Below are 20639 nucleotides of genomic sequence, written 5' to 3'. Positions count from 1 at the left end.
GACAATATTCCTACTACGTTTCCTCACTTGTCCGAATAAAAATGCTCCTCACTAGTGTGGCTGGGTCTAGTGGCTGCGTCAAGCACTAAAACTAACATCAATGGGAGTCCTCACAAAGGGACCTTACTTGACTCTGGTTTTTTTTTTTCTGGTGCAGGCACTTGGCCCAGCCATTCGAGTGAGGTACCATTTTTATCGGGAGACTTGGGGGAATGCCGGGAGGATGAAGCTTTGTGGCTACCTGCGGATTCTAGAACATTCCATCACAGATATATGAGGAAAATGTGTTATTTTTGTCAAAGTTTGAGGTTTGCAAGGGTTTCTAGTTAACAAAACGTGGCAAGAGACATGCAAATTAGCACGCCCTGGATGCCCCTAGGTGTCTAGTTTAAAAAAATGTACAGGTTGGCTAGGTTTCCCTAGGTGCCAGCTGAGTTGGGGTCCAAAATCTACACCCACCCACACTGGAAAAAGAGGGCAGGCTTTGCGTGGAAAAATGTGAAGCATCCATTTGCATTTTGGGACGTTTCCTGTTGAGAGCGCTAGGTCTACCCACACAAGTAAGGTACCATTTTTATTGGGAACCTTGGGGGAATGAAGGGTGGAAGGAAGTTTTTGGCTTCATCACAGAAACTAGACCTGGAACTTCCCATCATAGAAATGTGAGGGAAATGTGTTTTTTTGTAGTCAAAGTTTGAGGTTTGCAAGGGATTCTCTGTACACAACTTGGTGAGAGCCACGCAAGTCAGCCCACCCTGAATACCCTTAAGTATCTAGTTTTCAAAAATGTAACGGTTGGCTAGGTTTCCCTAGGTGCCAGCTGAGCTAGGGTTCAAAATCTAGAGCTACTCACATTGGGAAAAGCAGGTGAGGACTAGCAGCAAAGGTGTTAATGAAGAACCCCCGGAAGAGAAAGTAAATTATAATTTTAATAATTAAATTGAATCAATTTATGATTTTAGTATTAATGGCATTTTTTGTAGTTAGAAAGAAGATAAAGATAACGGGTTAGTAGAATACTAGAAGTTTAGGTCTAGGGATATAGAATCGAGTGAAAATAGGACAAAATAGGAGATCAGAGTAAAGGTAATTTCAATATTAGACAGGTATGCAAGGTAAACGTATGTTAAAGTAAAAGTAGGACAAAGTAAAAGAAGATCAAAGTGAAAAGGGAGTAAATGCGTGTCAAAGCAAAAACTATACTGCGAGCAATAACAAGGTAAGGAAAGACAGTTCATAAAAGGACTTTACTGAAAAGCATTTCAACTGTTTACAGGCGTTTACACTTTTGGGGTTTTTAAAAGGGTCTGTCCAGTGCTTAATCCCCACTGGCACCTCTGGGGGAGGGGGGCGCGGAGAGCAAACTGAACAGAATGGAAGGGCAGCAATTTATGAACTTTGAGAAAAAGGTCAGGGTTGTGTCAGCATTGCCAGAACCTCCTTCTGATCTTGGTATGAGGCCCAGTGTGCTGGCTGAGCATTTCTATGCCTGCCATAAGAAGACCTTAATCAAATGGTAACCAGTCCTTGTGCGTGGGGGTGATTTCAGAAGTGGGAGGATAAAGGCTGTGGCTCAGCCACGACATCTCATGTGCGTGCTTGCCAACTGGAAGCATTTACGGACAATACAGTTGTTTGAGAGACCAAAGTAAGATGCAAAGCCCCTTACGAGACCTAGCAGACTACAGCAGAAGGGCCTCCCTGAGTGTCGATATTAGGTAAATGCCTGCTGTACCCTAACCGGTCACCTGCCCTGTCCCACGTTTTGCGTGGTGCGCTCATTGGCGTCAATTCCCCGAAATGCCAGTGGTAGCAGAAGTGGCAGCACACACCCCTTGGCGTCCACTTTCACTCTCACACACACACTTCCACATACACACATTTACATACGCTTTTTACACAAACACACTCACCCGCAAGTACGTAAAAGCATTTTCTTACTCCATTTTTATTACACTAATAGTAATATATTATTATTCACTATTAGGATAATAAAAAAATTACAGAAAACGAAGAGAGTGGAGCCCGTCCATAAGGAGGAGCTGTCACTATGTTCCTGGCACCGAATTTCCCACCTCTGAGACCAGGAGTCACAACGACAGTGCCGGGGGTGTAAAGGGGCAAGCCACGGGACGCAGCCACCAGCCCTAAATGACGTCCCTGGGTGCACTGCCTCAAGGCCCAAATACAGTCGAGCCCTAGCTTGGATACGCCACTGCGCCCTTCAGCTCCATAAAGGCTGGATTAAATACAAAACCCGACCAATGATTGTGTGCTTCAAAGTGTGCGCTTCTGTTCACATTTGTATCCACCTCTCAAGACTCCGAAACATAACATGATTGCAGAAAAAGCGTTGGTTCCAACAGAATTTGTATTCAGATGGCACAAGGGTAGGCAAGGGTTTCCTTTTAGTGGATCAAGAGTGTGTTCACGCCTTTCCAATTTAGGGAATTGCACTTTTACTGCCACACAATCAGGATTTCACGTTGTAGAGTGATAGTGTCAGCCTTTAACAGGTAGAAACACAGTGCAATAAACCGACTGTTAGACATCAGTAATTCATAGCATTCCTTTTCAGAAAACAGCATACCTTTCAGTAACTTGATTTGGTTCTTTCCATACGGCGTAGACAGAAAGTTCCCACAAAATATAAAGCATGTTGGAGGCACAGCAGAGTATCCTGCGGAAGACAATGTTTTTTAGTGTCCTGTAGAAATAGCACACTACCATTCCTATTTATATTTTTTATTAATTCGAGAACATTTATGACGTATGCGCATGTAATATGCGCCAGTGTAAAATAATGCCCTTCCCACGCTGGCAGAACAGTGCAGCAAACCTACAAGGCAGTTCAAGCTTAACCAGATGTGCTACCCTCATTACAAAACGATCGGCTCTGAACAGCAATTTTCAAAGTTAGGTCAAATCAATCAACTTTTTTGAGAGGGTTCTAGCGAGGGCGACGACTACGGCAATTTACACCGCCCTTCCTATGTAGACACTTGTAAACTTAGAGATTAAAGGTTTCGATTTCATTTGGCCACTTATCGGTATTAACAAAACATTTGGTCTTTCAAATCTATTTTTATTGAGCTTTAGTTCGCTATTGTAGTTTATCTGTTTGTAAAATGATATGGCACTAGGGAGGACGAAGGCTCCCAAAGTAATTAAAATAATTTAATAAACTCTCTAATTATGAAGTGTTACTCTTTGATACCTTTCTGCTAGGTTTGTGATATTTAAATGTCACACATTTTGCCACTGGTTGGTAGAATTACACCAATTATTTAATCGAATAACTTTGTGCAACAGAGCTATGCAATATTTTATTACGTAACTTTCTCAATAAGATATTGAGCACGCACAGCAGGATAACCAATACCCACACAATTGAAATTGTATAGTATAATTCGCTTTCGAGTCTTACAGTCCCTTTCACTCATTTTCCAGCCCATAAAATGGCCACCATTGGCTCCGTATTTTGGAATGTTTCTGAGAGCATCTGCTCTCCTGGTAGACCGGCAGTTCCATTTTGGCACCCCAGTCCAACCCCTCGTCTCCACTCCATAGGGGGCGGGTGCAGGAGGGGGAGAGGGGGTTTGGGGGGGATTCCATCGACACGCAAAATCCCTTTTGGTAACCATCATAGGCACTCCCGCTATCGTGCAGTCATATCTGGGCCCGCCGAGATCCAACAGTGTGCTGAGGAGGCCAACCAGCGCAGTCAGATCAACTTGGCCTCCAAAACCTGTGATATGGTCCCCGACACTCCTTACCAGAGTCGAGATATCAGAGAGCACACCTATACCATGTGGAATAAATCTGCATTACCCTGGGTGCATCAAAAGAATGCATGGTAGGGCAATTTACCCGCATATCATAGGCATCGGGCGTGTACTATGTGATGTGTAGGTATTTCAATTGGACCAGACTGAGCCTGGGTGGAATGACACATTCTCTGGGAACCATCTGGACATCCCGCCACTCCGCCTCATCAAGGGACACCCCACCCCCAAACACCCCCCCCCCCACCCTCCCCCCTATTCTTCCGATTTCGCGTTGAGGGTATTGAATACTTCTGGTGTATTCACCACTAATGACCGGTATATTTTGGAGATCACCCCCTTATCGGACGCCCCGTTAGGAGTTGAGCCTCGAGAGGGCTGTATTCCCGCAGGTCGGGTCCACTGCTTATGTGGCTTTCTATGGCATGACATAGTTGTAAATATTAATGAAATTTTATGCACAATAAATTGTGCCTGGAGGTTTTGAAAGGAATAGATGTGGTCGTTTTGCCAAACATCCCCCATGTTTGTGATCCCAAGTTTGTCCCAGGCCACAAACCCACCTAGTCGAACAGAGTGTTGAAGCCACCTTCCTGTCCACAGTGAGATACAATGAGTCAGCTTTTTGGTCCCACCAAAGGCATCTCAGAGCTGTACGCCTGATCTTGAAAGGGAGGTGGCGGGGGAGCTGCTCTCCATAAAGGAGCCCCAAAATGTTGCCCAGACGCAAGCGGGAAAGCTCAAACTAGTATGCTGGATTGCTCCTTCCACCCGTTAGCCAATTTTTAACCACCAGTAGGTGGAAGGCCCAATAATATAGCTGAATGTTGGCCAGCCCCAGATCCATCGTATGCTGAGTGCTTACATTTGTCAAGGGCTATTTAGATGGTGAGGCGGTGGCCTGTCCACATACAGGTGCAGATATTTGTGGCAAGCGTCTTGAACCAATGAGTAGGCATGTTGTAGGGAAGTGTTGGAGGACATATAATCAGTGAAATATCATTTAAAAAAATGGCATTCTTCTCACAAGTGTAGCGGGAGACATTCCCATTTCTGAAAGTCGTGTTATATCTTGGTGACCAGGGGTGGGAGGTTAAGGCTCCAAGCCAGGTCGGATCACAAGAGATGAAGATGCCCAGGTATTGAAAGCTCAGTCTTCTAACAGGAAACAGGTTTTGTCAGGAGACACTCTCAGAATCTCCTTGTAGTGGGCCTAGAAAATACTTGTTCCAATTCACATGCTCCCCGGAGGCTTGTTCGGAGAGTATAAGCATTTCCAAGGCAGGAGGTCCTGAGTGATGTGGAGTAGCAAGAAAAAGAAAGATGTCATCAGCATAGAGTGCTATCCTTTCTTCTGTTTGTCCCTACCACCTCCAGCCCTGTATTAGGGCATCGCAGCAAATGAGTCTTGCTAGTGCTTCAATGGCACTGGCAAAGAATAGCAGTGAGAGGGGACAGCCCTGCCTCGAGCCCCTGCCAGTGGAGAAGGGGTCGTGGGTGCAGTGTACAGTAGTTAAATAGGCCCAAAATCGTGGACATAAGCCTATGCATTCCATGACTATAGTCAGAAAGGACCAACCCACTGAGTCGAAGACCCTTTTCGAAATCGATAAGCAAAACAGCTCATGAGGCTGTATGGAACTGAGATGGGTAAGCACCACCTGCACCTGGCAGATACAATGGCTTGTGCCACTGTTGGGCATGGCGCCAAATTGATCCCATTAGATTAAAATATGTAGTGTGTTGAAATCTGTTGGCAAGGATTCTGGCATAGACCTTGAGTTTTGTGTTGATCAAAGGGATCAGACAAAAGAATGAGCAGTGGGCAAGCATTTTGCCTCCCTTAGGCAGCACCACAATGGTGTATCTCTCTAAATTAGGTGGAAATGTTCGTTTAGACATCAGGTCTATGAAAACGTCTAATACATAGGGCTTGAGTGTCTCACAAAATGTGTAGTCCTACTCAAATGGAAACGGTCTGGTCTGAGTGTCTTCCCAGTATTCATGCCTGAAAGGGCCTCCTGAAGTTCCTCTACTGTGAGGGGACTATCGTGCTCCGAGGCCAGGATGGTGGAAGTCTTGGGAGAGGTATGTCTGATATAACTGGGAGCGATAGTTATGGTCAAGGTCGAAGCCGGGGTGCATAAAGCTGGGCATAGTAACTGGCAAAGGAAGCTGTAATATCAACTGACTTGTATCTAAGGGTGCCCGAGGAGTCAAAAAGTTCGTGAACAGCCCTGATGGCCATGTTCCTGGTTGCCAGCCACTACAGCAGTTTACAGCTTTTATCACTGCATCTGTAGAAGCGCTGTGTGGATGCCCTCCAACACTGGCAGATGTCCTCAAGTGATGTTTACCATAGCGATGTTCATACCAGGTGCAACTTGTGATCAACAGCCTCAGTTGGCTTGGCAGCAACCTGCTGTCCCAAGGTCATTTTCTGGCTTTCAAGATCAGTCAGGAGGCAAAGTTTTTCTTTATTTTTGCTCCTGCAGTAGCATTGCCCGATTTCCCGCATGAGGGCCCTCCCGGCCATGCATATTGTGCTGGATAACAAGACTGTACCTTTATTGTTCTAAAAATATGACTGTATCTCAGCTTGCTAGTGCTCAGAGCATTGGGCATCTACCAGCCACCAGGCTACTAGTTCCACTGCCTTTAGGGCCGGAGTGGGGAGCAGTGGCGGACATGTACGATAAGGAAGTTAAATTGTTGCACTTCCAAGAGGCCCCAAGTTCCCATGCAGTGACACTGAGTATCTGAGACATTCAAGGTCATGTTAGGGAAAAGGATCTATGTAGAAGGAACATAGTCTCCCTGGAGTGCATTGCGAATCCAGCATGGAAGACACTGTCACACCCAAACAGTGTCCGGAAGGGGTAGTATTTACTTAGCAAGTGTCTCCTGCAGCATGATGCGGCGGGCATGAACCGTTTGGCGTAACGCAGAACCACAGTCCTTTTGATATGGGCTAGCAGGTCGTTAACATTCCAGGACAAATCACAAAGTGTGTCATGAGGCTGGGCCGTAAAAAAGGAATGTAGGATACCAAGAAGTGTCAGAGCCCCCTGTGTCATGTACCAAGCATGTAGACATCTATGATTTGGGTGGAAGCGAGCAAATTTCCCTGTGACTCAAATCTGTATAAAGTGCATTTGTCTTGAACAAAAACATACAGCCCCAAAGCATTGGTCGCCTTAAAAACTCCACTACCACATACCATTAGAACAGTTAGAACAGCTTGGGTAGTGACAGAAAAGTGGGACCTACACTCCTGTAGGATTTACTGGCAAAGTCAAATGTAATACAGAATATTTAGGCACTGCCTCATAGCGTCTGGCTGTGGACAACCACAGAGTCAAGAGTACCCAAAGGGGAGCCAGAAGCTAAAGCCTAGGGGGAAGCAGCAGATGCAGATCTACCTGTCGAGGTCAGTGCAGGTATCATGTCTCCCAAAATTTCTCCCCCCCTCACCCCATGGGGTAGCCGATGGTCTTCCCACTGGGTTTTTGTAATTAGGGGTCAGTGCATGATCCGCGCACACAGGGATGTGGAGCTCTTAGTAAGTCCTGTTGCTGCAAGACTGGGGCCTCCAGTGCTTGAGGACTCAAAGAAACTGCAATTATGTCTCCAGCCCCTGTGGAATCTGATCGGTGTGGGGATCTGGGTGGTGTCAGGTGGGCCCTGGAACTCTTGATGTCCCCCTCTGGGTGCACTAGCAATGTCAAGGTCAGTGTCTCCGCCACTCATTCCCACACCGGCTCTAGAGTATCGAAGAAGTGAATGGTTAAGTTGTGCATTACCTTGAGCTTGGTGGGGAACATTAACTTACTGAATGCTCACAGTGCAGTTTTTGCTTTACTTTATCATAGGACTTCAGCCTCTTCTGGACTGCCCTGGTGTAGTCAGGGAACATCATGATATGCAAGGATTCAGACAAAAGGAGACTTGTGTGACGAACCTCAAGAAGGATTTCACCCTGGTCTCTGCAGTTACACATTTGGCCTATAAATGGGCATGGTGGTGCATCTTCGGGCAGATGCAGAAAGGGAAAGTGGCAATCTCCTTCAATCAAAAACCAAGGTGAGAGTCTCTCCTCTGGCATCCACGATTGAGAGGACTCGAGACATTCCGGAAATCCGACTAGTCAAAGGGTATTACGCTTGGATCTATTTTTGGCATCCTCGGCACGGTAGCCTAGACATCTGCTTTTTCAGTGAAGCAACGTCATCCTCTGGTGTGGATACCCGACCCTCTGCTTCAGTAATCCTGTTGGCCAATTTGTGCTTGAGCAGAGCAATGTTATTGTTCTCAATGCAATAGTTGGCTTGTATTGCCAGTTGTCTGTGCTGATCTCCATTTATGTAAAAAATGTAATTGCATCACAAGTTCTTTTGTTTGCAAGAGGAATGCACATTCAGGCAATTTAGTTGGTGCAATGTCACTGTACCACAAGCCGTTAAGCTTTCAATGCATTTTCCTGGATAGTAACATTGCTATTTTCACTCGGACCCCAAGGGCTGGTTTTGCTGTGGTGTAGCTGGTGAAATAGTGTAATCCCAGATTGAGAGCAAAAATGGTCTGGGAGTCTAATCAAACTAATCAAAGTGTGAGAGCCAAAACAGGTTTGGAGATTAAAGTGAGTCAATGGATAGGCAGAAGGCACTGAAATGGGGAGATTACATGTTCCAGAGGATTTCTGCATTTAATTTCTCTTTTTTTTTAATTACATTTTATTGGTTGTACTTTGACTTTAACAAAGGAACAAGTGCAAAGTACTTAGAACTACCAAAACAATTAAATAAGAAAGAAACTTGACAAAAAGTAAATCCGACACCAATTTATAAAAACAGATCTTAATTTTATGAATTTCTAGACACTAAAACAAAAAATCAACAGGAGAGAAGAGTTCTGGAGATATAAATTATTGAGCAAATCGTAAATCGCTGCTTTTCTCTCAAAAAGCAAACAAGCTTTGGCAACTACTGCAGTTAGCAGTTAATTTTGAAAGCTTTTATAAACTTGTGTTTGGGTACTCCGACTCACTGAGGACGACCAACTCAGACAGGGAGCAAGTCACAGGGGCTAATAAGTCTTAGCCGGACATTTACCTTGCTGTCAAAGCAGTCTCCAGTCCAGCGGTTCCCTATAACCGAGGTTAGTGTCCGTCTTGGGTGACCAAACTGCACTCTGACAACTGTACAGGTCCAGCAGACTTGGTGGCAACTTCTGAGCATCAGGACTTGGTCTCTCTGTCTGCGCTTCAGCAATCAGTGGTGATCAAGCAATTGTTGCTACTAATTTGCCACGGCAGGCTTCTTCAGCTTCTATGTCCCGGTGCTGTAATAGGAAGTTAGACAACTGACTCTTGGAGTTCACTTCTTAGGACTGGGGCTCAGGGACAACATTCCACTAGCAGGGCACACCAGGCACAGTCCTCTCTTTGTTAGTCCAAGGATCAGCAGGTGTAGCCAAGTTTTTGGGGTAGCCTCTCTTTGCCATGTTCAGCAAACAGCAGGGCAATTCTTCTTGTGTCCTCTCTTATGTGCCGATGTGATATAAGGTCTGGGTACCAGTGGTTCACTTTTTATGCCCACAAAGGGCCCACAGGGGATGCAATGACTACTAGTCTATGGGCTACCAGGTAGAGTAGCCCCTCTTTTGCGTGTCCCCCATTTGTCCTTCAAAGGCAGCTTCCTCTTTGAAGCTCACATTTTGGTCTCACATCCTGGCTTCCTGCCAGGAGGAGGTGAACATCTCTTCCAATGGTATGCCTCTATTGGGTCCTGCCTTGTGAGTCGTTCACAGGTCTCCCCAGGAGGGCAGAAAGCTGTCTTGTGGACAGCAACTGTAAATGGCCACTGGAAAATTGGGCAACAAAGTGGCAACATTCTGAAGTTGCCTTTTACGCATAAGCTACATTAAGCTTGACTTGGGCACCTGGTCGGGTTTAATACAACAATTCATTTGATAACTTGAAGTACCAACTTCAGTATTTCCATTCAGACGTTAGCACAGATGAGTTGTCAGTATGTAACTTTGTACTGGCCAATGGGGCTACTTGCCTTCCCACAGTAAAAACGTCAATATCGAAACACATGTCCTACATTTTAATGTACAGCACCCTGCCTTAAGGCTCAACAGGCCTATGTTACGGCTGATTTAAATACACTAAAAAGGAAAGTCTGACATTTCTCATTGCTTTAAATGGCAAAGTCAAGTTAGCAGTTTAGAACTGCTCTACCAGTTTGCCGTGGCAGACAGGGAGACATGTTTTACTTTGTCACACGCGGAGTCACAATAAGTGCTGCAGTCCATGAGGGGCACCCATTTACAGCTCCTGGGTAACCATGGTACCATGTACAAGGGACTTATAAGTAAGATAAATTATGCAATTAGGGTATAAGTAAATTAAACATACATTTTTAAGTGCCAGAGCACTTGCACTGCGGTCAAGTTAGCAAGCCTCAGTGCACTCAGAGTCGAAAAACTAGCAGCATCAGTCTAAAACTTTTGGGGATGATCATGCAAAAAGAGGCATTTCCTTATGATGTGTAAAAATCCAAAACTTTAAAAAATATATTCCCCAGTTGGGTGAGCTAAGCAACCACAATCTGTTGACCCCATGCTCAAGACCTCACACAGTCACATATTGCGTCACTATTAATGACCTCATAGATAACATCAATGAAGCAGCTAATGCTCAACTAACTCAAAGCATAGAACTTGGCCTTTTCTGCACTCAGTACCACTTTCCTCCGAGTCTGTCAGAGAAGGCGTTATGTTATGCTCATGGGGCTGTGCACTCTTTTGAGCATGAACCTCAGCTTTTGCCACTAGGCTCTGGGTGTCATTCCTGGCATTTTATCAGGACTGCACTCACGCACAGAACCTTGTGGTCTTGGCCACATATGCTCAAAAGACCTTAGGAAAATGTCCTTTATTCAGCAACACGTCCCCCTGACCAACAATTCCTGAGCTAAGAGCTCTGGGCATGGGGGTCACCTTTGGCTAGCACTTCTGACTCTGCCTTGTAGTCCACAGCCTTTGGTTTTAGCCTTCCAAGAGCCAGATTACTTGAAAAAGATGCATGTAGCAACAAGGCCAGATTTCCACTACCAATCTACAGATGAATAAATGAATGCATTAAAGTGTTTTATGAAGCACACAGCTACTCCTCAGAGTGTCCTGGTGCTGAGGATTACAAAACATAAACAGACTACCAAAATTAAAGCAAAAAGAACAACAGTGTCTTCCGTTTCCTGTGAATTAACATACAGGCGGGCCAGGCGAGCCAAAGCATTGTTCAATTCCCATGTAACCAAAAGAACGGTAGATAAGCATCTGCTAGAGTGAACTGGGGAGGTACCGAGAAACAGAAACCTAGACCCTCAACTTCCACTAGTTCAGGTAGCTGAAAGGTGGTACAGTGCACTGGCTGTTATTAGAACAACGCTATTCCCCTTCCTCCCCAACCTTTCTTCTTGATCTTGTCCAGGTGCACCAAAGAATACCCTTCAGGAATTGGGCGTTGCACTCGCTGAGCAGCTGAATCATGCAGCATGTTTCAAACGAACTAAAAACATATATAAGGCTTCAGTGATATTACAGATAATGTTGATGTCATTTGTGGCATCAATAGTAAGGTAGTGACCAAGGTATTGAAGGTGGGAGTAATGACTGTGTAGGTCAGTATACCTGGCATCCATAAACTTCCTTTATAAGTGCAATTTGTTTGCTTTTTTTATTTTTTTTTATTTACATCATACAGGTCGCTTTGAAGTGTGAATGAAGAACAAATTGGAATTGGTTCTTACCTGAAATCCTGGTTCACCTCCAGCGGAATCTTCATTGTAAGAAGCACAATATAGTTCGGCCCACTCATGGGATCAAGAAGCACTTCTTTTTATAAAGTATATATTACCTAAAAATGTACACTTAATTTTGGAAAAAGGTATTTTTTCAGCAAAGACTAACAGCGATAGAACAGCCTATAACACGCTATAACGGCCTATGTCCAAGTATCTACTTTAAAAAACAAGCATTTGCAATGCAACGGGTCTCGCGTTTGCTCGTGTTAGAGCTGATAGCGTTGTAAACTCCTAACCCGACTTTTCACTGGTAATTAAACCTATTGGCAAAAGTGCATTTATGTACTAACTGGAAAAAAGTGCAATTAACTGTGTAACAGGTCGCTATTATATAAAGTGCTCGACTTCTGCCAAGCGAGATCGAGCTGGGAAAATAGAGAAAAAGTAGTCCACGAGCCGGACAGAAAACAGCGAGCCTCGCATGTGTTCTGTACTTGCTCGATGCGCTCGAGGAGGGCTATCCACCGGAAAAGGCATGACGTATGCATGCCTTCCACTAATGAAATAAAGCAGATTCTAACAGGCAAGCCCACAAGCCAATGACAGACACTGAAGTGACGTGGACAGGGCTCTGAGCCCTTTTTAATTACTAAAGCGTCACGCTTAGTGAAACGCATGTGCAAGCACATGTGACGCAGGGTCGACCCTAAAAAGGTAACTATTTTTAAAATATGTACAACCTCACCAGCACAAACCTAAGGACCTGAAAAGTATAGGAAAATATTGGCTGTTTTCCAAAATAAAAGCATTTATTTTTATTTAATATATGATTTATAAAAAGTTCTCCAGGATTCATCCATGTGGACAAGACCATTCTGTGTTTAATGACTTATAACTAAAAGCCCCCGAGGATAGTATCTCTTTACCAAGCTTTTTCATGTAATTAGTTTGGCGTGGCCATAATGTGAATAATTCTGTAGGCTTTCTGGGCACATGATGTGGCCAGAACAAGTGGGCTTCAGTTACTGGGTATTTACTTTGGTCATACCCGGTGCCCCTGACCCCAGAGTACTCTGTGCACTGCCTTTGGCTGTACACACCAGACTCTAGGCACATGGCATGTCCTTCAGATAAGCCCAGCGCAGAGTACTGCAACCTACTGCACACAACCCTTGGTCTGTATGAAATTAATAGTTTCATTTATTATGCCTTCAATATCCATTTTTCTGTCTTTCTATTTGTTGTGAAGCACTCCTAGTCTGAAGCATAGCCAGACCAAGATGCACTGAAATCAACAGGGAAATTGTGCCACAAAACCCTAAACATCACTTTACGAACATTACACTAAAGTGTTAGACTATCAACAAACACTGGCAAAGCCAAGAGTTCTGGCATACATTAGTGAGCCCTACTAAAACGTTAAGAATGCCTACAGCAGTGAAAGACAAAAAAACTCTGATTGCTTCTGTAACCACAATATGATATCAATAACGTAATGTGTTGATTCAGTGAACTTGAGATGTGTAAAATAGCCCCTTGTGCATTTCGACCAAGTACACCATAAGGAGGTGGAAGGATATAGTGCATAATTTGTGCTTACTTTTTTGCCTCAAGCATTTACTGCGAGCAAGAGACACATATGGGAAATATGGAGGAAGAGAAAAACGAAAAAGCGTCACAATGGGAGAAAGCAGAAAGCTGCAAGAGTGAGCTGAAGGGAGAGGGAGTGGCTGTAAATGAATTACAGAGGCCTGAGATGGCTTCAGGATTACGCTGCCTCAGTGTTCGCACACTTAATTGCAGCAGCCGCATGTTTAAGGGGATGGCTGTGAGCACCGGCATGTTTTTATTTACAAATTAAGCACTGGACACAGGAAACAGCCCACAGCATGAGCTGATAGAAAACTGTACCAACGGTCGCAACCAAAACACACACTACGTATACTTTACGGCATTGATAAAACAATAGGTCTATGGAATGCTGTGTTGTCAAGTCAAACCTAAAATGGCCAAAAATTGGCTCTCGTGTAAGCTTGTTTTGGAAAGGGGTTATTGATCCTGCACCTTCTCCAACGAGGACATGAGTCTTTTAAAGGACTGAAGTTTAAATACATGCAAGACTGCTGTAAAAATCAGATGCGCTCCTTTCATTTAAAAAAGTTAACAAGCTTTCGCAGCAAGGAACAGAACATGACCTCATTGGTTGACAGTGGCACACTAGTCAAGTTTAAACTGAACGTCTTGAAGGCCACAATTTCAAGGAGCGTACAAAAACAATAACAAAAACGGCTTAGCATGCAGGAGAACATACCAAATATAACGTACACACCTTTTAGTCCAAAAACAATACACATATAAGTACGCAGCAGGGTCAGCTAAAAGAAAATGGACTGTACACTGTGCACAAAACAAGGCGTAATATATTAAGGTGCAAAAGCCAACTATATAGACATGAACTCAAACAATTTTGCGAATGCAAGCTACTCATAAATAAATGGTAGTGGGTTGGAGTGGGGTGAATATGGGGCCTTGATGAGGTGGTTGGAGCGAAGAATGGTGGAGAAGGGAAGGTGGGTGGGGTATGTTTAGGGAATGTAGCTAGACCACAAAATTCTATGCGCCCCATCCACCCCAAACATACATGCATAAGCACATTCACTAAGAGACCTATATGTGAGAAAAGGTATGTGTGTGTAATGGAATAGGTGGCATGTGTTTCAGATATATATAGTGGCCACCACCGTACACTTACATTCAATATTATGGAAATGCCAAACAAATACATAATTTAACACCCAAATGATTTGGTTGATGACCACTATCTGGAATTTTAGACATATGCCAAGGGGTCAAAAATAAATAAATAAATACATAATAAATATATATATATATATATGTTCAATGGCATGTGTAGCTGCAGATACACATGCTATGCCATCTAGTGTTGGGCTCAGAGTGTTACAAGTTGTTTTTCTTCAAAGAAGTCTTTTCGAGTCACGGGACCGAGTGACTCCTCCTTTTCGGCTCCATTGCACATGGGCATTGACTCCATCTTAGATTGTTTTCTTTCTGCCATCGGGTTCAGACGTGTTTCTTTTCACTCCGGTTGTTCGAGTTGGAAAAATATTACAAACTCTCTAAATTAAATTCCACAAATTTAAAACAAAGGGCGGCCATTTCAAGACCCTGTGCCTCACTCCATTCTTACAACAGATGCATCAATGATTGGATGGGGAGCACATCTCAACAATCACAACATTCAGGGACAATGGGATACAAAACAAAAACAACTTCACATAAATCACTTAGAACTTCTAGCAGTATTCCTAGCACTAAAAGCTTTTCAACCTCTTCTTGTTCACAAACACATTCTCACAAGACAGACAATATGACGACAATGTACTACTTGAACAAACAAGGAGGAACCCACTCATCACAACTTTGCCTTCTAGCACAAAACATTTGGCATTGGGCAATTCACAACAACATTTACCTTGTAGCTAAGTATATTCCAGGGATTCACAATCAATTAGCAGACGGTCTCAGCCGGGATCATCAGCAAACACACAAGTGGGAAATTCAACCCCAAGTGCTTCACAAGTACTTTCGCCAGTGGGGAACACCAGACATAGATCTATTCACTACCAACCAAAATGCAAAATGCCAAAACTTCGCATCCAGGTACCCAAACCCTCAATCCAAGGGCAATGCTCTATGGATCAACTGGTCAGGGATATTTGCTTATGCTTTTCCCCCTCTCCCACTCATTCCATTTCTGGTCAACAAACTGCGTCAAAACAAACTCAAACTCATACTTATAGCACCAACGTGGGCACGTCAACCATGGTACACAACATTGTTAGACCTGTCACTAGTACCACACATCAAACTACCAAACAGGCCGGATCTGTTGACACAAAACAAACAACTGATCAGGCACCCCAATCCAGCAATACTCAATCTAGCAATCTGGCTCCTGAAGTCTTAGAGTTTTGATATCTACATCTTCCACCAGAATGTATGGAAGTACTCAAACAAGCAAGAAAACCCACTACTAGGCAGTGCTATGCAAACGAATGGAAAAGGTTTGTTTTTTACTGCCAATCCGAACACATAACACCCCTTGCCGCATCCATACAAGATATTGTAAGTTATTTACTTAATCTACAAAAAGCAAAATTAGCTTTTTCATCCATTAAAATACATCTCACAGCTATTTCAGTTTTTTTACAAAATATACAAAACAAGTCTCTATTTAGAGTGCATGTCATCAAATCCTTCTTGGAAGGTCTAAAACGTATCATACCTCCAGGAACACCACCAGTACCTTCATGGAATCTCAATATTGTATTACACAGCTCATGGGTCCACCGTTTGAACCCATGCATTCGTGTCAAATTCAATTTCTAACATGGAAAGTAGCATTCCTCGTTGCAATCACTTAATTACGAAGAGTTAGTGAAATACAAGCATTCACTATTGAACAACCCTTTATACAAGTACACAAACATAAGGTTGTACTTCGCACAAACTCAAAATTGCTACCTAAAGTCATCTCACCGTTTCATTTAAATCAAACAGTGGAACTTCCAGTCTTCGTCCCACAGCCAGACTCAGTAGAAGAAAGAGTGCTCCATACATTAGATATTAAAAGAGCTTTAATGTATTACATTGACAGAACAAAATCATTTAGAAAGACGAAACAGCTGTTTCTCGCATTTCAAAAACCCTATACTGGTAATCCTATATCAAAACAAGGCATAGCCAGATGGATAGTAAAGTGCACCCAAACCTGTTACCTAAAGGCTAAAAGATAGCTATTAGTAACATCAAAAGCACATTCCACCAGGAAGAAAGGAGCAACAATGTCATTTCTAGGAAATATACCAATTACAGAAATCTGTAAAGCAGCCACTTGGTCAACACCCATACATTTACCGAGCATTACTGTGTAGATGTGTTAGTAACACAACAAGCCACAGTAGGACAGGTTGTACTAAGAACACTATTTCAAACAACTTCAACTCCTACAGGTTAACCACTGCTTATGGGAGGAGAACTGCTTTGTAGTCAATGCATAGCATGTGTATCTGCAGCTACACATGCCATTGAATGGAAAATGTCACTTACCCAGTGTACATCTGTTTGTGGCATGTTCCGCTGCAGATTCACATGCGCCCTACCTCCTCCCCGGGAGCCTGTAGCAGTTTAAGTTACATTTAAATTTGTACATATGTATATATATATATATCTCTTTTCCATTGCATGGACATCTCTTTCTTTACACTCTATCACTCCTACCTTACCCTCTGCGGGAAAACAATCTAAGATGGAGTGGATGCCCATGCGCAATGGAGCTGAAAAGGAGGAGTCACTCGGTCCCGTGACTCGAAAAGACTTCTTCGAAGAAAAACAACTTGTAACACTCCAAGCCCAACACTAGATGGCAGGATCTTGCATAGCATGTGAATCTGCAGCGGAACATGCCACGAACAGATATACACTGGGAAAGTGACATTTTCCATATATATATATATATATATATATATATATATATATATACACACACACACACACACACACACACACACACACACACACACATATATACACATATATTTATATATATAATTATTTAAAAAACGGTGCAGCCTAATAAGGCACCAACAGGCTGCACAATATCCAAACGCTCGGGCCGGATGGAAAATAAGCACAATTTCAAAAATCAATCAAGTAGAAGATCATCGGCTCCATTTATTTGAGAAAATTCATAAATGAACAGCACTTTAAAAAACATACAAAATGATTAAACAATTAAGTGCCCAAAAGAACAACTCACACACGCTGTCCCGGCCAAATGTCGACGCGTTTCGGCAAAAGCCTTCAACTGGACATTGGCAGACATTTTTACACCTATCTATTTAAATGTTCTAGTCCTTCTTCAATCTTTAGCAACATGACTAACAAACTGTGCAATACGGCGGCCATATTGTAGTGTCACAATATTCAATTCAAACTATCAATTCCTGTCCATGTACTTGAGACTAAATCATAAATACCCCATTATATATGTCTCCTATAAACCCTTATAACAACCTATTCCAAAACTAATAATTTTTAAACCCTTGAAAACCTTTTTAAGCATTTTTAAACATCCATCATTCTAATTATTGACAATATACAAAGAAAAGGGGAAACTATATGCATTTTTTTCTTTCTTCTTTGAATTATACATAGTTTTTAACATCACTATTAGAAATAATTTATATATAAATAGATAAGTATATGAAATAGATATCAATAACATTTTCAATGCAATCAATATATATATATATATATATATATAATTATATAGAGTAAATAATTCCCACATGTTTATAAAAAGAGCTGATAAGAGACATTAAAAAGGATTAATATGAATTGATGAATATAAATATTCTCATAACTAATACCAATAATAAAATATCTCAATTTATCACAACAGTATATCAAAATCATGTATGGAGTAAAATTTAAATAATCTGCAGGAAAAGCTGTAACCTTATCCAATGTTAATAATGCATCAATAGGGAGAATCTAACTATAAAGTGGGTCATATGATTCAAACAAACGGATCTTTGTATATATATATACCCAGGAAGAGAAAAGACCAATATAATATGGAAACATGGACATAAAATAGACCACCTCTAAATCTCCCAAATGTGCTAATAAAAAATCATAAATAATAATTTCATTATAGTGTAAAAAATAGTGATCTAAGTGAAAAAGGTATGTATAAGATTATATACATGCCCCTTAAAAAATGTCTGTTTCATAGTCCGGTCTCCATATTCACCATCACAAAATCAAAAAAGTTCATCATAATATCAAATACCACTTAATATACATAAGAATTTCATTATTTAAATAGAGACTACAAAAGTTTAAATGGTCAAAGATGTACATGAAGTTCTGCATCCAAATTGTGTCCCCACGGGTTTTCGGAACCTAATAATAACATCATTCTTGATTCAGTTTGTCTTAACAGAGAAGTTCTATTGCCCCCCCCGAGGGTTGACAGCAATGGTTTTTATCCCATAGAATGTCAAAGAGCTACAATTGCCTTCATGAACATCCCAAAAATGTTTGGCTAAGGGATATGATGGATCGTGATTTTTGATGGCTCAGATGTTGTAAAAACCTCACTTTCAGTTTGTGGATAGTGCTGCCTACATATTTTTTATGGCAGCCGCATTCAATCACATATACAACATACTCTGTGTCACAAGTAATGCGATCCGTTGTTTTGCAAACTCTGCCCTCAAATGTCATATATGAGTGGGTATTCTGTGCATATGTACAAGATTTGCAATGCCCACATTTCCAAAAACCTAGACTTTTCTGAGATAGCCAGGATCGATTGACTTTGGGACAGAATAAACTTCTAGTGAGGTGATCACCTAATGACTGAGTTTTACGATATGTAATCTGAGGATGTAAACCTATACTCTCTTTGGTCGAGGAATCATGTCTCAAAACATGCCAATTTATTTGTATAATACTATTCAATTGGGAATGTTGAGAATTACATTCAAGAAACAACCTAGGCGGGGGATCTATCATCTTGCCAGTTATCATTTATACATCCTGTTTAAAAAAGCAATTTTTCTCTAGTCATCTTTCGTACTCTCAAATGAGCATCATGTAAGATCTTCCGGGGATAACCTCTATCTAAAAATCTCTGTGTCATAGTGGCAATTTCAATATTGAAGCATTCATCATTAGAACAAATTCTACGAGCCCGTAGAAATTGACTATATGGAATGCTCCATTTTAGAGCTTTAGGATGACCGCTATTCCCATGTAAGATGGAATTACATGCAGTTGGTTTTCAAAATATGGTGATTTGCAGGGTTTCATTGTGGACGGTTATCTGAACATCTAAAAATTCTATGGTATGAGCACTATATTTCAAATCCAAATGGATATTGAACTCGTTGTTATTGAGTATATTAACATATTGTGCTAAAGAATGTTCATCACCATCCCAAATGAGAAAGAGATCATCAATGTATCTGACCCATAACACAACTTGTTCCATATACTTGCTATTGGAATCAGACCAAGCTATTTCCTTCTCCCACCAACCCATATAAAGGTTCGCGTACGTGGGAGCAAATTAAGCTCCCATTGCTGTCCCCGGTTTCTGCAGATAAAATTGATTATCAAATAGAAAAACATTATGGGTGAGGCAGAATTTCAGCATAGTCAAAAGCATGTTAGTATGTTGAAAAAATTCAATTGTGCGGGTACCCAAAAAATGTCTGCAGGCCTGAATACCATATTCGTGCATGATAGAGGTATAAAGGGCGGTCACATCCATGGTGACCAGTAAAAAACTAGATTGCCATGGAATATTGTGTATCTTGGCTAAAAAGTCATTAGTATCTCGCAGATAGGAGGGCAGTTCGGTTACATAGGGACATAGGAAGAGATCCAAATAACGGGAAGTATTTTCTAGAAGGGAGAAATTCATAGTGACAATGGGACGGCAAGAAGGATGATTCTTATTTTTATGAATCTTTGGTAGGAAATAAATGCAGGGAATTTTAGGAAATTCAACCTTCAAGTAGAGATACTCATTCCGGTCAATGAGGCCATTAGTGCACCATGTGTCTAGCATCTCCCAATAAATAACTTGGTATTGAACAGTGGGATTATTATCTAATTTTTCATAATGATTCCTATTAGATAGCTGGTGATGAGCCTCCTTGACATAACTCTCTACATCCATAATTACAATGTTACCTCCTTTGTCGGAGGGCTTGATAATCGTATTATTGGATTTCAACTCATTCAATTCTTTCCAATCTGTGGCAGAAAAGTTGGTTCCCTTAGATCTTTTTGATTTATTGCCACTCCAATTAGTGCGAAAATGATCAATATCATCAACCACTAGTTCATAAAAGGTGTCAATTAAATTACCAGTGGGTAGCTGTGGATTGAATCTACTGGACGGTTTTAATGCACTCGAAGTCGTATGATCTACTGTAAATCCCAT

The 20639-nt window shown here is 42.0% G+C and overlaps 1 protein-coding gene across 1 annotated transcript in view; it reads right to left on the bottom strand.

The window, feature by feature from the left end:
• The window catches only part of POLE2 (DNA polymerase epsilon 2, accessory subunit), a 314242-nt gene that overhangs the window by 121334 nt on the left and 172269 nt on the right, over positions 1-20639 (bottom strand). Inside the window, exon 12 of the mRNA XM_069208700.1 lies at positions 2591-2680. Within this exon, the coding sequence (XP_069064801.1) occupies positions 2591-2680 (90 nt within the window). The remainder of the gene's footprint in view (positions 1-2590; positions 2681-20639) is intronic.

Source organism: Pleurodeles waltl, chromosome 9 (assembly GCF_031143425.1).
Source record: "Pleurodeles waltl isolate 20211129_DDA chromosome 9, aPleWal1.hap1.20221129, whole genome shotgun sequence".
NCBI classification, from domain to species: Eukaryota; Metazoa; Chordata; class Amphibia; order Caudata; family Salamandridae; genus Pleurodeles; species Pleurodeles waltl.
Note: the sequence above shows the minus strand (reverse complement) of the source record. Positions and strands in the feature narration are given on the sequence as shown.